The sequence below is a fragment of the Gossypium raimondii genome, chromosome 8 (genome assembly GCF_025698545.1).
Source record: "Gossypium raimondii isolate GPD5lz chromosome 8, ASM2569854v1, whole genome shotgun sequence".
Classification (NCBI taxonomy): Eukaryota; Viridiplantae; Streptophyta; class Magnoliopsida; order Malvales; family Malvaceae; genus Gossypium; species Gossypium raimondii.
Window position 1 is genome coordinate 32,247,122 of NC_068572.1, and position 20,795 is coordinate 32,267,916.

General features: G+C 34.7%; 1 protein-coding gene across 1 annotated transcript; it reads left to right on the forward strand.

Moving 5' to 3' along the window:
- The first annotated feature begins 2,489 nt into the window (after positions 1–2,489).
- LOC105793251 (uncharacterized) lies at positions 2,490–4,666 on the forward strand. Its single transcript, XM_012622172.2, has 6 exons — positions 2,490–2,738; positions 2,799–2,987; positions 3,039–3,152; positions 3,399–3,533; positions 3,683–4,280; positions 4,377–4,666. Exons 1-6 carry the CDS (start codon positions 2,490–2,492, stop codon positions 4,664–4,666), a joined length of 1,575 nt encoding a protein of 524 aa, XP_012477626.2.
- Positions 4,667–20,795: the final 16,129 nt, after the last annotated feature.

A 20,795-nucleotide genomic window follows, 5' to 3' on the forward strand; every position in this document is an offset into this window, starting at 1 on the left:
CAAATCTCGGTTGCTCCTAATCTTTTGACGTTTTGAATTTCTTCTCTTTGCTGCCAAATTACTGCAAAAATTTCTATCGAAAGTTCTTTCCCCTTTCACATATTTTCTTTTCCTATTTGCTTCTTTGTTTCATTCGTTCCGTGAGTAAACGTACATTTTCGTGGTACGATAAGTTAGGTTTCTACTTCCTGATTAACCTTTGTTTGGTTAATTGGTTTCAGGGGATTTTCTGTTGGTTGATTAGGAGTTGACCAAAGGGCTGGAAGTCTTTGCTTGACGTCTTAAGTGGGCGAAACCTCCCTCTTTACTCAATCGAAGGTAATGCTATTGTGAGTTCAACGCTTGGTCAACTTGTGTGTATTCGATTGAGTAAATGTCTAAGTGAATAATTGGTGATTGTTCGGTCAAGTGTAGGTTTCAAAGACTTGGGGCAGTTTGCTCAGCAAATAGAAACCTGGTGTGTAAACACAATCCCGTAATTTGAATTTGACAAGAGCCGGAATAGGTGAAGGTCGACAGCACACGAACGTGCGTTAACCTGTGTGGTGAGCCGTGTGACCGAACACGGGCGTATGATCAACGAGGCTGGCCATGTGCGATTCATGGGCCAAGCTGAATTGGGCCGTGTGGGCCAAACAGGTGTGTGGGCTCCACACAGACGTGTGGAATATTGGGCCATCACACGCCCAATGTCATTTTGGGCCGTGTAGGCCACACGAGTGTGTGGGCCCACATGGTCATGCAACATGGGCCTGTGGGCCCATTTTCACTATTTGACTGCTAAGGTTTCACGGGTTGTTCGAGTTGACTGTGGACCTACTGTAGGGTTGGTAAGCTTATCTAGACCCCTAATTGACTAAAATGATTGTATGACTGATATGGATCAGCATGATGATGATCCACTGATTTGATACTGTATGCCCTGATTACATGCATGATATTATGTTATAGTATATCATATTTGTATACTGCATTGCTTTGGGTTGGGAGTTTATTTTGATTGGAGGAAGTGTACTGAAAGGCCTCGAGCCTAATTTTCTGGCAGCTCAGTTGTAAACTACTGTCTAGTGTCGTATTCGGTACTTTTTGGAGTGTAGGGATGGGTGGGTTGATTATATCCCCACATAGAGTGTAGGGTTGGATAGAGATGGAGTGTAGAGGTTGGCTGAGTAGGACCTGTATACTGTATAATCTGTTATTGTACTGATTATTGTTACTGTAATGGGCCAAGGCCCAAACACATGATTGCTTCTGTGCTGAGATGGGTGAAAGCCCAAACTGATATTGTCACTGATACTGTAAAGGGCATAGGCCCAAGCTGTGATTGCTTTCTGTCTGTTTGCTTTATATGGGATTACACACTGAGTTCTCCTAAACTCACCCTTCTAATTTGACTATACAGGTAATCCCCTGACATAGGCTGACTGGTGCGATGGGGAACTCAACGGTGGCCACACGACCTATTTTATTTGACTTAGTACATAATAATAATTTTGCTTTTATTTTGTGGGTATTTTACTGTATTAATGGCTTCTTTGAATTTTTACTTTTAAATTGGGGTTTTTATTTTGTTTTGACTTACAACTGCTAGTAGTAAGGATACTCGAGTTTTCAAAACCAATCAAACGTTTTAACAAAATACGCACAAATATGCAAATTGTTTTAAAAAAAGCTACCGCAACGTACAATATTTTGCAGACTAACGACTAATTAGAAAATCACTATTTTAGTATCAATAAAAGACAACGACGAGATCTAAATGGAAAATGTTTTAAGCAAAGTTATGGTTTTTTTAACACAAGCATCAGTTTTTAAACACACTATCATGTGACATCGTCAGATTCAACCATAACATCCAGGCTGGGTTTAGGGTCTTAAATTTAGTGGTATTAGAGCCAAGTTGCAAAACTCAGTTATGGATGTGGGTTTTTAAGACGTGATTTCTAAAAACTGATTTCTGAATGTTTTTACTGAAAGTGTGGTACATCGAGTCTCCAGCGCTGATCCAATAAGTTTTCTGAAACTGAGAATTGTCTAAACTGAAACTGAAACTAATTTTGATAGTATATCCTGAAACTTCTATAGGTAGTATATACTTAGATTACTATAGATAGGCTGTACTAAAAACACTTCAAGTAGTGTATACTGAGACTGTAGTAAAACTGATAGACATTGACTGGCACTGCAATGTACGAAACAAACTTTACACTTCTAATATTGTTTTCATAAAATATCTGTTAATAAACATTGGAACTTTAAACTGATGCATAAAACTGTTAATACAGATAAAACGCAATTAGACAATGAGCAAAAGAGACACTCGAGGACGGGGTACAAGAGGTCGTGGTAGAGGCCGTAGCGGTGCTCGAGCTGGGTCTTCGTCATCTGGCAATCTGCCTAATTTAGAGACTAGTGAGACACCAGCTTCACCTGTGGCTGAGGCTGGGTCTCATGATCGACCGGCTAGGGACGGCGCACTGTCCTAGGCCATGTTGAGGTTTTTAGAGAGGGTCGCTGAGCCCAATACTGAAGCTAGAGGCCGCGGGTCGATTACGGAACAACTCCGATCTAACGGAGCTGAGCTTTTTAGTGGTATTGCTGGAGTTGCCCCTAATGTGGCTGAGTACTGGATAGAGGCCACAGAGAGGATTATGGATGACCTGGGCTGCACCCCTGAGCAAAAATTAAAGGGTGCTGTATCGCTGCAACGAGATGAGGCTTATCAGTGGTGGCTTATTGTTAAGGAGGGCACTTAGCCCAATCGACTGACCTAGGAGTTCTTTAAGATCACTTTCTAGGGGAAGTATGTGGGGGCCAATTATGTGGATGCCCGTAGGAGGGAGTTCCTGAATTTGACTCAGGGAGATAGATCGACGGCCGAGTATGAGGTCGAATTTCTGAGATTGAGCCCCTATGCGCATAGTATGGTGACGACTGAGTATGAGCGATGTGTTCACTTCGAGGATGGCCTCAGGGATAATTTGAAGGTTCTGATAGCTCCACGGAGGGAGTGAGATTTTGTTGCACTGGTTGATAAGGCGAAGATCACCGATGAAGTGAAGCGCACTAAGCGCCAGAACCGTGATAGAGAGAGAGGTAGGAATAAGAGGGATTTGGAGCCCTCGAGTTCTGTTCAGAGGCCTAAGAAAAAGGTCAGAGTTGATGGGCCAATAAGAGTTGGGGCTCCCATTGTTGCTACTAGACAGCCGCTGTGTACTAACTGTGGAAGATGCCATCAGGGCAAGTGTTGGAAAAGAACTAGGGCATGTTTGACATGCAATTCTCTAGACCACCGTATTAGAGAGTGTCCATGAAGGTCCAATTAGATGTAAGCTCCAGGCATTGGTATTGCACCATCATCGGGAGCAGCTCAGTAGCCACCGAGGGGCTGTGGTCAGGCTAAAGGTGGTAATGGTTTGGGTCGTGCTCAAAGAGCATCGGGCAGAAGTGCTGGACATACTAAGGCGAGGCAGCCAACTCTAGTTTATGTTGCACATTGCCGAGAGGATGGTGATGCTCCGGACATTATTAGGGTACGTTCTTTATTTATAATGTACCTTATAGTACACGGATAGATATAGGATCCACTCATTCCTATATAGCTTATACCGTATCTAAAAATTTGGGGATTCTGGTTGAGAATACATCGAGTGAAATTACTGTACTGAGTCTATTGGGGCAGTCCATCCGGGTTAACAAGTTAATTAGAGATGTCCCTTTAGAGGTACAAAGGGTTATCTTTCTGGCTGATCTTATGGAGTTGCCGTTTAGAGAATTTGATCTGATACTGGGCATGGACTGGCTAGTTAAACACCAAGTGAGCTTGGATTGTACCACTAAACGGGTTGTACTGAGAACTAAGGAGGACTGCGAGGTAGTTGTAATTGGGGAACGTCGGAATTACTTATTGAATGTGATTTCTACATTGAGGGCCAAAAAGTTGGTTCGTAAGGGATGTGAGGCGTATTTGATTTATATTAGTGTTTCAGATTCTGGGGATTCTTTGGTTATGGATATCAATACGGTTAAGGAGTTTCCGGATGTTTTTCCTAAAACGCTACCTGGGTTACCTCCGAATCGGGAAGTAGAGCTTGGGATTGAGCTCTTTCCTAGTATAGCTTTAGTGTCCATCGCTCATTATAGAATGGCATCAAAAGAGCTTATGGAGCTTAAGGCCGAGATCCAAGAGCTATTGGATCATGGGTTCATCTGCCCTAGTGTGTCTCCGTGGGGAGCACTGGTTCTATTTGTGAAAAGGAATGATGGATCCATGCATATGTGTACTGATTACCAACAACTGAACAAGTTGACCATAAAGAATAAGTACCCCCTATCAAGGATAGACAATCTGTTTGATCAGTTCTGAGGTGCTTCAGTTTTCTCTAAGATTGATCTACGGTCAAGGTATCCCCAGTTAAGAGTTAAAGAGGATGACGTGCATAAGACGACATTTAGGACTCGCTATGGTCACTACGAGTTCCTAGTGATGTCATTTGGACTGAAGAATGGACCGGTAGCTTTTATGGATCTGATAAACTTAGTGTTCCAGCCCTATGTAGATCGGTTCGTAGTGGTATTTATTGATGATATACTAGTGTATTCAAAAACTGAGGATGAACAAGATGAACACCTTAGAGTGGTTCTACAGATTCTGCGAGAGAAATAACTGTATGCTAAATTTAGTAAATGTGAGTTCTGGTTACGTGAAGTAACGTTTTTAGGACATGTGGTTTCTGTTGAGGGGGTTAGAGTCGATCTAGAAAGATTAAGGCTATTTTAGAATGGAAGCAGCCTAAGACTATATTTGAGATCCGTAATTTTTTGGGACTAACAGGGTATTATCGATGATTCATGGAGGGGTTTTCTCTGATTTTTGCACCCTTGACTAAGCTGTTGCGTAAGGGTGTGCTATTTAACTTGACTGATTCGCAGCAAGAGAGCTCTGAGAAGCTCAAGACTGCACTAACTGAGGCCCCTGTTCTAATACAGCCAGAGTCTGGAAAGAAGTTTACTATGTACAGCGATTCATTACATGTCAGTTTGGGATGTGTATTGGTGCAATAAGATAAGGTGCTAGCGTATGCGTCTCGTCAACTTAGGACTCATGAGCCGAATTATCCAACACATGACTTGGAGTTGGCCGCAGTGGTTTTTACACTAAAAATCTGGAGGCATTATCTATATAGTAAGAAATGTATCATCTACACTGATCATAAGAATCTATAGTACCTCCTCGCTCAGAAGGAGCTGAATCTTAGGCAACGTAGGTGGATTGAGCTGCTTCAGGACTACGACTGTACTATTGAATACTACCCTAGTAAGGCTAATGTGGTGGTTGACACACTAAGCCGTAGAGCTATGACTGGCCTGAGGGCGATGTTTGCTCGCCTGAGTTTATTTGATGATGGTAGTCTGTTGGCCGAACTTCAAATTAAACCAACGTGTATAGAGTAGATTAAGGGTAAACAGATAGAGGATGAGTTGTTGGGTTTTCGTTTCCGACAGGTTGAGAGTGGGAATACCGAAGATTTTGTACTGAATAGCGAAGGGGTGCTTTGCTTCCGTGGGAGAATCTGTGTACCGAAAGATACTGAATTAAGGCAGTCTATCTTGAGAGAGGCGCATAGTAGCCCTTATACTATGCATTCGGGTGGAAATAAGATGTACCGTGACCTTCGTGAGTTATATTGGTTGTCAGGTCTTAAGCGAGAGGTTACCGAATTTGTGGCTAAGTGTCTGACATGCCAGCACGTTAAGGCTGAACATCAGTTACTTTTGAGATTGTTGCAGCCAGTCAAGATTCCACTTTGGAAGTGGGAACATATAGCTATGGATTTCATTAGTGGGTTACCCCTCACACCCACTAAGAAGGATTCGGTGTGGGTCATCGTAGATTGATTAACCAAATCCGCCCACTTCATACCGGTTCGTACTGACTACTCTCTACAGAAACTGGTTAAATTGTATGTGTCTGAAATAGTGAGACTGCATGGGGTACCAGTTTCAATAATATATGATAGGGATCCTCGCTTCATGTCTCGATTCTGGAAGAAACTACATGAAGCTCTGGGTACTGTAACGCTCAGGTTTGTGCAAATGTACACAGTCGTTATCAAGTAATAAGTAAGTATTGAGTTATCGTCTCCACAGGGATTGTATTTGTGCTAAGTCACTTAATTTGTAAAATTATATTAACAATTTGAAAGAATAAAAACAAGATATAGTTGAGAAGTGATATAAACTAGATGCAATGATCTCTAATGTAAATTATCGTAATATGCAGACTATATGAATGAAATAGATTTTAGCAAAATTTAACACAATTTGCAACAATTATAACATAAATAAACTAGGACAATTACTTTAATTAAACTTAATTTATTATCACCATGCTTAATAATATTCGGAAAAACATTCCATGACAACTCGATCTTTTATGAGTTAGGAAACCAAATTAAGTCCTTTCGAAATCCTTTACTCAGTAAATACGCATTTTACTGATCCTTATTTACTAAGGGTTTCTTAGCATTCGTGTGAGGTAACAAGGACGTGTTAGGTTTGAAACAATTTAATCACACAAATCTAAAAACTACGCAGATAACAGAACCTAGTTTGGATTGTTATGCAACCTACAATTCAATCGGGTTAGGATCTAAATTGAGCATGGACATTTCAATTATGCATCCATTAGACGTCATCTGGTTAGGATCGCTCAGCTTAAATAAAATTATCCTAGCTTAAATAAAATTAAGCTATCATTGTTGTAAACAAGAACAAAGAACTCATAGTAAACATCTTTAAATTAAATTAAAGAAAATAAAGATTAAACCCAATTCAGAGTGGCTGTCACCCAAGACTCTGACTGACGAGGCTCCTTCGCTTCTTTGCGTTGCTCCTTTGCTAATGGTTCTCCAAGGTAGCCGACCAAAGGCTCTTTAAGAGGCTAATTTGGTAAAATCCTTATGCAAGGATGATGATAGGCATGAGAGCTAAGAGAGTTGAGAGAGATGATGAGAGATGAAAGGGATGATGAGATGAGGGATAAAGTGAGAAATGAGCTCTTATTTATAGGTGAGGCAAGGGAGCTAGTTTGCTAAAATTAGGAGTGTCCATCCTTTGAAACCTCCTCCAAGAGTGGCCGACCATGAATTGAGGAAATGTGACTGATTTTTCCTTGATTTTTGATCAATTTGAATGCCACAACAACTCAGGACTAAGACTCGGTCTCCAACAAATCTTTAGGTAAATCTCTAATTTCTTCAATTCTTCAAGGGCCTTGTATAATTAAACCAAAAATCAGTTTATAATCAGCCATGTGCTGCTGAAAATTGGGTTTACTTGGTCCCCACTTTAGACGGTTTTACAATTAGAAGAAAACTCTCAGACCTGTCAAAAATAGCAGATAGTTTAAAGGACCAAATGAATTAATTTAACCACTTAAATTAATCACTTTACTTAATTAATTAAACCCAATTTTATTAATGAAATATTTAAAATGAATTATTAAAATATAACATTATATTTTATTATTTAATTTAATCATGCATGGCCCACTTTATAGCTTAAAAATATAATATGCTTAAATTAATATAAAATAAACCGTTTTATGCATGAAAACTATATAATAAAACATAAAGTCACATTTTAATAATTTCTATGTCCTAATTTCATATTTTCACATATTTCATTAATTTATTAAACAATTACTTGGTTTTAACAACAATTTTAAGTAAAAAGGTGATGAATTATATAGGAAAAATCCTATATATTTTTCCGTTTATAGGTACAAGATTGGACTTTAGTACTGTGTTTCATCCTCAAACTGACGGTCAGTCAGAGAGGGTGATTCAGATATTGGAGGATATGTTGAGAAGTTGTGTGATTGACTTCCGAGACTGTTGGGAGGATTACCTGCCGCTAGCAGAATTTGCTTATAACAACAGCTATCAGTCTAGCATTCAGATGGCACCCTACGATGCACCATATGGTCGTAGGTGTCACATACCTTCATGTTGGACTGAGTTGAGCGAGCAGCGTGTTCTGGGCCTTGAATTAGTTTCTGATACCGAGGATAAATTTAGGTTGATTCGAGACCGACTGAAGGCGACATCAGACAGGCAGAAGTCCTATGCGGATCTGAAACATCGAGAGATTGAGTATTCAGTGGGGGACTTCGTTTTTCTCAAGGTCTCACCATGGAAGAAGGTACGGAGATTTGGTCGCTAGGGCAAGTTAAGCTCTAGATTTATTGGACCTTACCGTGTGCTCAAGCGAGTGGGAACGGTTGCTTACCAGTTGGAGTTACCTCTGGAATTGGATTGGATTCACGACGTGTTTCACATCTCTATGTTAAGGCGCTACCGCTTTGATCCCATGCATATTGTTCCAATGGAGGAGATTGAGGTTAGACTACATCTGACTATCGAGGAGGAGCCGGTTCAGATACTGGATCGTGATGTAAAAGTTCTGAAGAGGAAGTCTATTCCACTGGTTAAAGTTCTCTGGCATAATCATAGCACCGAGGAGGCTACGTTGGAGCCTAAGGATGCGATACGTCAGCAGTATCCCAATCTATTCTGATCAGGTAAAATTTCGAGACCGAAATTTTCTTTTAGGGGGTAGAGTTGTAACACCCCAAAAATCTCTTATATATTTATTTTTTATGTTTGTGACAGAAATATTTGTCAGCTTTAGTGGTTATATGTTCTGGGAATGTCTGAGAGGTCCCAAGTTCAAGCCTTAGCTTGGGCAAATTTTTTTTTTAATTGAATAAACCCCTATCTCTAGCCAATAGGCTTGAAAATAAATATTGGAAAAATATGTTAGAATGAGTTTGTTGGTCTGGTGGTTAAGCGCTGTGTTGGAGTGCTAGGGGTCTTGAGTTCGAATCTCTGTACGTACAAGTGGGATGTTTTTTTGTACATGTACCACGAAGGAGTTTGAAATGTGGTAAAATTTTGAGTGTTTGAGGAGTGTGGGGATCTTGTGGCTGATTTTTAGGAGGATGTTGAGGGAATTTCAGTTGTTAAGGGATTTTGGGATTGAGGGGAGTGTTTTGTGTAAATTTGGATGGAGGAGTTTGGATAGAATCGAAACTAGTAGTGGCAATTTTGGCTACCCTCTCTCATTCCCCAATTTTCTGATAGTTTTGTCGTTTCTCCTTTTCTTTTTTCTCTCTGTTTTTATCTTTTATTCTTTTTCTTTTTCTTCCCAATCCGAATGATAACTGTTTCTTTTCAAAAATCTCGGTTGCTCCTAATCTTTTGACGTTTTAAATTTATTCTCTTTGTTGTCGAATTACTGCCAAAATTTCTATCGAAAGTTCTTTACCCTCTCACCTATTTTCTTTTCCTATTTGCTTCCTTGTGTTCAGTCGTTCCATGAGTAAGCGTACGTTTTCATGGTACGGTAAGTTATGTTTCTACTTCTTGATTAACTTTTGTTTGATTAACTGGTTTAAGGGGATTTTCTGTTGGTTGATTAGGAGTTGACCAAAAGGCTGGAGGTCTTTGATTGACTTCTTAAGTGGGTGAAACCTCACTCTTTACTCGATCGAAGGTAATGTTGTTGTGAGTTCAACGCTTGGTCAACTTGTGTGTATTCGATTGAGTAAATGTCTAAGTGAATAATTGGTGATTGTTCGGTCAAGTGTAGGTTTCAAATAATTGGGGCAGTTTTCTCAACAAATAGAAACTAGGTGTGTAAACTCAACCTCAGAATTAGAATTTGACAAGAGCCAGAGTAGGTGAAGGTCGACGCCACACGGACGTGCGGTCGCTAGTGTGGTGAGCCGTGTGACCGAACACGGGCGTGTGATCAACGAGGCTAGCCATGTGCAATTCATGGGCCGAGCCAAATTGGGCTACGTGGGCCACACAGATGTGTGGGCCCCACATACGTGTGGGCCCCACATAGGTGTGTGGGAATATTGGGCTAGGCTGTGTGATCTATACGGCCAAGTTCATTTTGGGCCATGTAGGCCACACGAGCGTGTGGGCCCACATGGGCATGCAACATGGGCTTGTGGGCCCATTTTCACTATTTGACTGCTAAGGTTGCATAGGTCTCCTGAGTCTACTGTGGACCTACTGTAGGGTTGGTAAGCTTATCTAGACTCCTAATTGACTGAAATGACTGTATGACTGATATGAATAAGCATGATGATGATCCACTGATTTGATGCTGTATGCCCTGATTACATGCATGATATTATGTTATAGTATATCATATTTGTATTCTGCATTGCTTTGGGTTGGGGGTTTATTTTGATCGGAGAAAGTGTACTAAAAGGCATCAAGCCTAATTTTCTAGCAGCTCAGTTGCAAACTACTGCTAGTGCCGCATTCGGTACTTTTTGGAGTGTAGGGATGGGTGGGTTGATTATATCCTCACATGAAGTGTAGGGTTGGACGGAGATGGAATGTAGAGGCTGGCTGAGTAGGACCTGTAGACTGTATAATCTGTTATTTTACTGATTATTGTTACTGTAATGGGCCAAAGCCCAAACACATGATTGCTTCTATGCTGAAATGGGCGAAAGCCCAAACTGATATTGTCACTAATACTGTAAAGGGCATAGACTCAGGCTGTGATTGCTTTCTGTCTGTTTGCTTTATATGAGATTACACACTGAGTTTTCCTAAACTCTCCTTTCTGATTTGATTATATAGGTAATCCCCAGACATAGGTGGATCGGTGCGACGGGGGACTCAATGGTGGTCACACGACCTATTTTATTCGACTTAGTACTTAATAATAATTTTGCTTTTATTTTTTGGGTATTTTACTGTAATAATGGCCTCTTTGAATTTTTACTTATAAATTGAGGTTTTTATTTTGTTTTGACTTACAACTGCTAGTAGTAGAGATACTCGAGTTTTCAAAACCAATCAAACGTTTTAACAAAATACGCACAAATATGCAAACTGTTTTAAAAAAAGCTACCGCAACGTACAATATTTTGGAAACTAATGACTGAATAGAAAATCACTATTTTAGGATTAATAAAAGACAACGACGACATCTAAATGGAAAATGTTTTAAGCAAAGTTACGATTTTTTAACACGAGCATCAGTTTTCAAACACACTATCATGTGACATCGTCAGATTTGACCATAACGTCCAGGCCGAGTTTGGGGTGTTACATGCCTAGTTGAAAACATAGATGCAATTTCAGTAAAGGGTTTACTACTATAAATATCACAAACTGACTCGATTTTAAAATTTTTAATTTTTCCGTGTGCAAGAAAATCGTTTTCAAACTGTATTTTTTCCATCATTCCCTATATCATATTTGGTAGTACAAATTATAATTACACAATTACATAATTTATATTTTTAAAAAGGGTTAATAATATATACGGAGGTATCTGAACTTGGCAACTTGTACCTACTTGGTACCTAAACTTTTTTTTACCTAACTGGTACCTAAACATGGAAACCATAAGCCAACTTGGTACCTTTTTTAGGTACTTAACTAATATTGTTAAAATATGCTGACGTAGAATTAATGACCAATATCATGGTGACACGTGGCAACCTCACATTTTTCACGTGGAAAAATTAAAAATATAATATTTATAAAAAATTAATTGTTTTTTCCATGTGTCAAAATGTGAGGTCTCCACATGTCTCCATGTTATTGATTGTCAGTGTAATGTTAACGCGACGTTTGCATATTTTAACAATGTTAGTTAGGTACCTAAAAGAATAACTAAATTGGCTTATAGTTTCCAAATTTAGGTATCACTTAGTTTCAAAAAAAAGTTCAGATGCTAAGTAGGTATAAGTTGTCAAGTTCATGTACCTCTATATAGGGGTAGCAAAATTCGATTTGATTCAAAAAACTCGATTAAAATTCAAATTTTGAATTAAATAGTTCAAGTTATTCGAGTTAATCGAGTTATTTGGATCAAATTGAATAAAAAATCAAAATTTTTTGTTTAACTTGAATATAAATTACACAATTTGAGTTATTCGAGAATCCGAATAAGAAAAGGCAAAACTACGCCATTTTGATAAATGTTTACCCACTAAGTTAAAAGGCAAAATCGTTATATTGCTTAAGTAGTTAAATAATTTTGTACTTCATCTACTAGTTAAATAATCGGTCCATGTAAACGCAACATTGAGTATAAATAATAGGATTCGTTAACTCGACTCGACTTGACTCGAAATTTTTTACTCAATTCGAAAAATTTTTAAATTGAGTTCGTTGCTAAAATAGGATTCGCCAACTCGATTAATTATAATTTTTTTGACTCGATTTGACTCGACTTAATCGAATGCTCACCCCTACCTCTCTCTATATATATTAATTCTTTAAAAAATATATTAATTACTATAAAAAAATTATTAGTATGATAAAAGAATTTCTAAACAAGTACCTAAAAATAAAATCAAATAATCATATACAATTAGTAAAACAAATAACAAGAAAAATAAACATAATATGCAATTTTATCTAATTTTTCTAGCATTCTACATTTGTAAGGTTATTCCTCTTTGATATTTAATATACACTTCTTAGAGTTCTTCATCATCTGAATCTTATCAATAAGATTATCAAGATCTCTTTCCTTCATTTACGTTCAAAGTATGGATCATCTCAATTCCACTTAAAATGAAGTTATAAAGTATGTAACATGCTAGTACGATCCAACCTTTTAACAAAAAATATTTGTAAGATCTCTTTCTTTCATTTACTATTCAAAATTATTTTTCTTTTGCTATACTAAGATGATGTTAATATGAGAAATATTTTTTAGAACAAAAAATGTCCTCTTAACTGCATTTTGAATATTTGAATGTCTCAAATTAAAGAGTTCATGAGTCGTCTATACTACTTGTGTCTGGCTCCATTCGTTGAGATGGTATCATACCCCATGCTATGATGCAAAGAAACCTTTTGTATTTGCATAACTAGCATCTACCACATAATATTTGGGTTCACGGTGTAACCATTATGTAGCTTTGATTATAAAACTTATATAAACCAAATTTGAAGAAAGACTTATGCTAGGTGAAAATGATTTTTATAATGTGTAAGTTAGGTAAAAATAATATAAAAATTTATAATATATAACATTTATAAAAAAAAATTGAAGTGATCGATAACTTTCATAACATTTCTTATAAATGATATAATTTTGGCTTATTAGTGAATAAGCCCTCAAACTTTTTCAAAAAATCAGTTAAACTCTTCTGTACTTTTTGTACCCACTTGAGCCCCTGAGCCAACAAAAACTGGCTAAATAGGCCCTTTGACAAACATTAACCATTAGTATTTAATGAAAATGTTGACATGACCAATAACAAACACGTTAGCACCATTTGCTAATTTGGCAATGGCATGTCATCGCCATTTGTTGATATGGTAGTGTCAGGTTAGTAAAAAATTAAAAAATAAAATTTATTTTTAAAATAAGTACATAATGAATCTAAACAAATGGTTGTCTAGGTTCATTTTTGAATCTAGATACTAGTTTATCTAGATCCATCCTAGAATTTAAAGAAAGCATAAAAATTATAAAAATAAAAATAAAATTTATAATAATTATTAGAAATTAATTAAAAACCATAAATTTTATAAAAAACAAATAATAGTTATAAAATTTTATATAAATTATTTTCTCATTTTCTTAAATTATTTGGCAAACTGCAAATTGAAAATGAGAGAAAATATATAACAACAAAATGTTAATCTTGACTTTATGATATAAGTTGTTAATGTTGGTTTACTTATTTAAAATATAAACATATAAATTATTTTTATAAATTTTATTATTTTTAATAATTTTAATTTTTATAATTTTATAATTTCAAAATATATATGAAAAAGTGAATGTCCATATTCAAATGAAACTTAACAAATACTTTTCTAGATTCATTTTGTGCTTATTTTAAAAATAATTTAATTTCTTTTAGTTTTTATATTTTTGGCACTATGTTATGGATTTGATTATTTACTATTTTATATTTTTAAAAGTAAATTTAAAAAAAGTATTTCTTTGATATGAATGATCTCTAAAATTTCTGAGAAAAGGAATTAGATTCTTTACTACTTTATATTTTTAAATTTGAATTTATAGTTAAATTACTATAAATATTGCAGTTATGTTGGTCTGGTCATTGAAATAGGACATTGAAGATTGGAATTAGATCGTGCAGATGCTACCAATCAAATTTAAAATCTCATTATTAAGAAGTACAGTGGTGATAATAGTCTAACACCAGTAAGTGTCAGTGCTTTCTTTCATTCATTCAAATTTAGAGAAGAGGATCAGTTCTAAAGGACTTCAACTTTAAATTTTAATAGAAAAGACTTTAAAATTGCTAGTGATAGCTTGAAAGTGGATAAATTGATACATTATGAGTAAATCATATTAATACACATTATAAACAAATTAACAAATAACTTTTCAAATAATTAAGAATAAACAAAATTATTAAAAACTTTGGCCAAAATTTGTTGGGGATTGACCCAATTAAACAATAAATAAGTAAAAAATAGTAGAATAAATTAAGATATTAAATATAAATTTAGCGTGGAAAAACCCCTCCAAAGAGAATAAAAAAACCATGGACAAAGATAATTTTACTATAATGGCAAAAGAACGAATAGTACAAAAGATGGAGATAAAAACTAAACCTCGAAACTCGACAACAAAGAACCCTCAAAACGTAAACACAAAATTCTCCAGAAGTGTTATGAGTTCTAATATTTTAATTGGTGTATTTTCTAGGGTTATAAAAGAGCCTATTTATAGACTAAATTCATAGATCAAATAATAATAAAATATTCTAAACTAATAGGAGTTTGACTGAAACTAATAAACAGAGTTTAACTGGGAGCTTACCTCTCAAATTTGGCTAAAATATTAGGCATCCTCAACAAATCTCCACCTTGACTCGTATTTCCATAATGCCATCTTTGGCAAAACCCACCACGGGCCTATCTTGAACTATGCAGGGAATTAACTGAGTTGAATCTGTGCATAGAAGCAGGAAGACTTCTAGCTTTTGACTTGTGCACTGCCAAATCAAAACTAAAACGGGTTTGATTTTCACGAATACAGTGCCCTAACTTTTCAAAACCTGCATCCAAAAAAGAATCTCTCTTTAATGAAATGGTCATACATTTTTCCCTTCTATGACCAAGTTGCCTCTGCTCCAAACAAGTTGACTTCAAGTCCATAACAGACAAGGGACATCCGGTTTCATCAGTCACTGTAGAACCTTCCAGAATATAAAGATTGCTGGTCATTTTACCTTTTAACAAAATGAGAGCAAAACAAAAACTTGTAGAATCTCATCTTCTTACAATAGGGACACATTTTGTCTAGCTTCTTTGATGCTACCAAAACAGAAACTTGTCTATCTACTTTGCTATCTGAACCAAACTCATTGTTGAGTCTGTCTTTACTCAACAGATGACCATTCACATCCTCAAATAAGAGTTTGTCTCTGTCATAAATCAGGGTCTCCCTGAAAGACTTGTATGAAGAGGGTAATGAACACAAGTGATAAGGAATTGAAGCGAAGGAAGTGGATTAGGATCGAATTTAAGTTGTTCGACTTGAAAAGGAAAATTTTGGATGTGACCTGAAAAGAAGAAACCAAATAAATTTAGAAAATAACAAAGGAAATAAAAAAATAATAATAATGGATAAATATTCAAAATAATAACTAAATAGAGAAAAGATAGATTAAATTAAAGTGCAAGAAGAAATGATAAACCGATGGATATGATGGATAGAAGGATAAATGTCCAACTGAATCCTTTGAGATATAAATCCCAAAAAACTCAATTAATGGCTCTAATCAACCCTCCAAGAAATAATCATTGGCAAATTAAAGGGTGAAGAATGAATTCCCATGACTCATTGAAGAAAAGCGAGAAGAAAACTATTAAAAAATCACAAGAAAGAAATCTTGCACAAAGAAACAAACTCCTAGAGTTGTAACTTTATTAATGAAAACCAAATTGTCTGCTTAATGAACAATGAAGAAACATTTATATAGGCTAGCTACGTACATCCAAATAAAACTCTAAAATATACTAAAACTCAAATTAATCTAAACAGTAAGTATTTTTAAACTTTCTTGTTTGGCTAAGAAACATAAAACTCCTAAACAACTTAAAATACTTAAACAATATCCAAATTTTGAAATAAATAAATAAATAAAATAATAAAATCTAATAAATACAATATTTGGCTCATATATAATAAAAATTAAGAAAACCTAATAAATACAATATTTGGCTAATATATAATAAAAATTAAGCCTAAAAACCAAAGCCAATATAATTTAAACTCGAATTAAAAGCCCGAAACTCATAATTTCCATTATAATCTCATCCAAAAATTCTACTCGCACAGTCTTCACTAAAACGGTCATAACTTGAGCTCCCGAACTCAAAATCGAGTGATTCAAAGTGCGTTTCAAAGCTAAGAGATATATCTTCGAATGCCATGATTATATCTCAACCCATAAATGCTTGGATCGAATCCAAAAAGTCATCAAAAGTATATTGATTTCTTAAACTTGAAAATTGGCAACCTCAGTGAATGAAATTTAATAAATTTTACCCCATCCGTGCATGTATCGACATAATAGCACAGCCTGATCTTCATAGTCAATCTTAACCTCAACATTCTTTAAATCATTCAAAAGAGTAATAAATTGACTAATGTGATCTCTAAAAAACTCACCTTCGTTCATGCGAAACATAAATAATGTTGTTTCAACACTAAATGGTTAGCCATAGACTTAGTCGCATAATGAGTTTCTAACATTTTCCACAAGGCAAATGAAGTTTTCTCCATCAATACCACCTGCAATACCCTATTCATAAGGCAAAATTGGATTGCAGACAGGACCTTTTCATCAAGCTCTTCCTATTCTATCTGATCTAGATTCTCAGGCTTTTTCCCGTTAACGACCTTTTTCAGGCCGATCTAAACTAGAATTGTCATCATTCGAACTTGTCACATATTGAAATTTGTGACACGATCGAACGTCTAAATGTTAAAACTTGTTGCTTCCATCTCTAAAGGACTAATCTACAAAAATTAAACTAGCTCTGATACCACTTGTTGAAGATTGTCCCGATTAAGTAACGAACAAGTAAAAATAGCGGAAGAAATTGAAAAATTGAACACACAAATTTAATATGGAAAAACCCTCCAAAGAGGATAAAAAAGCCACGTGTAAAGATAATTTTACTATAATGGAAAAAGAACGAAAAGTATAAAAGATGGAGATAAAAACTAAACCCCAAAACCCGAAAATAGACAACCCTCAAAACGTAAACACAAAATTCTCCAAAAGTGTTATGAGTTCTACTTTTTTAATGGGTGTATTTTTTAAGGTTGTAAAAGAGCCTATTTATAGGCTAAATTTGTAGGTTAAATAATAAAAAAATAATCTAGACTAATCAGAGTTCAATCGAAACAAATAAATAGAGTTTAATTGGGAGTTATCTTTCAAATTTGACTGAAATATGAGGCATACTCAACAGAACTTATACACTTCAATAAATCATATATAAATAATTTAATAGTTTTACTTTTATTCACTAAATTTCATTTAACCTAATTAAATGTGTTGGTTAGTTATTAACTATTACAATAATAATTAAAATTTTAATTAACAAATAAATGATATTGTAACACCCTCATACCCGACCCGATCGTCAGGTCACAATACGAAGATGTTACATTCGTTATCGGAGCAACTACTGTTAAATTCAATCCATTTTATTATTTTAATCGAACTACTAAGATCAATTAGTGTTTACAATACAATTTAAAAAATTATCTAAATTCAATTCGAGCTTCTGATAGCTCTCGTAACAATTTATAATTGAATAGGGACCGAATTACAAAGTTTTCAAAACCACGAGCCAACGTCGCAACATTGTGGGTTCCTCGTTGCGACGTCACCCACTGACTTGAGCTCGTTGCAACATGGTAAACGATTCTGTGTCCAATTAACTTCGATTCTATCATTTCTCAACACCTACAATCAAGTTTATATATCACAATCCAACCAATTTCACTCAACATATCATTCACATGTATCTATTTGCAGTTTCAACACCATATGATTCTCAATCAAATTTATAAGATTAACGCAACTATTAAAGTTTTACAAATAAGCTTATTAATACATCATATAACAATTATTCACTTAATGTCTCAACAATTCATTTAAACTTCTCTTATATATTAGCAATTTCATCACATATAACAACTTCTTAATATTACAACTCTTCTATTTTTTTCCTCCTCCTCTCCATTCCACATCCTATAAGTGCATGTACTCATATGAGAATTTATGGCTTTTAGTATAGCATGTCTATATGTAACATTAATTATGATTTTACTAATTACAAATATTCTTTTAACAAGGTTGTCTACTTGAGTAGTAGTCACTAAATTCTTTATATCCTGGCCTACAAAATACATAATTTGGATTTGCTTGTTGCTTTTGAAACTGGACTCAATGAACTATTTACCATAAAAATTTCATAATTTCCACTTAAGCTAATTAATACAGTATTTTTTTTTTAACTTTCCCCTGTTCTGCTGCTAGGCAACTTTGACCTTCTTCACTAAAAGTAAATTATCTTTTTGTATGATATTCCTATAATGTTTCCATTTATTTCCCTTAAAAATAAACTCATCATCTTTTAAGAATATAAATTTCATATCTTAAACATTTTTTACACTTTGTAATAATTTTTCAAAGTCAAAACAGAAAACTCAAGTCATTTTGACCTTGTCTCACAAAAATTCATATATCTCATAATCTAAAATTCCTTTACTTACACCATTTATTTTATAAAAACTAGACTCAAGAAGATTAATTCCATGTTTAATGCAATCTCTAAATTGATTTCTACAATTTTGGTTAATTTCAAAGTTAAACTACTGCTCTTGTCCAAAACTGTTTTAATGAATTTATTTACTTATTATGATTTATATCACTCATACCAACACTTAACATTTATTTTACCTATCAACTATTAAATTGTTTTATAAGGTCACTTGATAATGTATATCATCACGATGAATTATTATTCAATATAGTTCTTAAAGCTCACATATCATTAACATATAGTTTTAATCATTACTTCTCATAACACAAATTATATCACTATCTATTGATTACAATTTATAATATACTTTCCATCACCAATACTTAAATAAAATTCACATATTAAACACTCAATTTAGTACAAACCTTAGCTTATTACATTGAAATGTCAATGAAATTAAAATGAACACTTACCTCCTTTTAACAATAACTTCCTTTTTATTTCTTTATCACTTCCATTCCTTTCTTTTCTACTTTCATCCCCAAAATGATATTCTAACTCTGTAGTGTCCCTACTTCATTTCTTCTTTTGAGTGACTATGGAAACTTTCAAGAAATTTGAGAGAAATAGTGAAATTTCATGGTAAAGGACCAAAATGTAAGAAAATAAAACCTCCTCTTCATATATATAAATAGTAACGTGAGAAGCATGAAAGATGAAAGAAAATTCTACATTTTTCTATAAAAATATCTTATTAATTTAGTTAATTAAAATATTAAAATATCTTATAAAATAATAAAATATTCAACCAATCATAATTTAACACTTTTCTTCCTTTTTGTTACACAATGTAATTATCTAGTTTAGGCAAGGACCATTTTACCCTTTATTTTTCTTCAAAACTCCATCCTTAAATCACTTCTCACTTTTGGTAAAATTACGATTTAGTCCCCTATAGTTTTCACTTATTCAATTTGGTCCTTGTGCACCAATTGCATTCATAAGAGATTGGGTTATTTTCAATTTTAGTGCTTTAATTTTTTTCGTGTTTATACTTGAACCCTTCAAATTTTGGATACTCATACTTGAATCCCAAAACTTTTCATATCTTTATGATTTAGTCCCTAGCTCAAATTAAGATATCACATCATTCTTTTTATTATTTCAACTTTCCTAGCATCACTCAACCCTCTCCTTTTATCAAGAAATTAATCCTACACAATCTAGATTTATTATTAATTTTATGGTCTAACAAATTTAGAGGTGTTACAGATATTATATATCTAAAACAAGTAGATCATAAATAATTATTTGAAGATATGAAAAATTTCACATTTATTTATATATTTAACTTTTATTTATATCTAATATATTTATCAAACCTATAATGGTGGAGTATAAATATCTATCAAACAATTTTTCATAGATTATTGACAATTTTACGTCTAGTCTCAACTGCTTAAACTTTAGTGAAACAAGAGCCCACTATTCCAATAATAATTAAGAAGATAATAATGACCGAATCCAAACGGCAATGTTTTACAGGATTCTGTCATCTGTCTGTGCATATATATTAATTAGGGTTTATAGAGGAATATATACATATTTTAAGCGTACCAAAGAAAAAGCTGACCCAACCCACCCCATCTCTCTCACTTTCACCGCCTTTTACTTTCTCTTGAAAAACCAAATGATTATGTTCATCATCATAGATTAGTATCGCACAAAACCCGCGAAAGAATGGTTATATTGAGAAGAAAGTTTGTGCACATACAGAAAGAAAATGTTGCTGTTGATAAGCATGGGGAAGCTTTTCTTGTTGAGGGGAATGTTGCCTGGTTCAAGGACACCTTTTCTTGCTAACCCTAAATTTCCATCTGTGCTCTTGGACCAGGCTTCATTCCCCTTAATTACTGCTTCCACTTACTGCTCCATCTTAGCTTTCATCATCGGTGCATGATTTTAAGT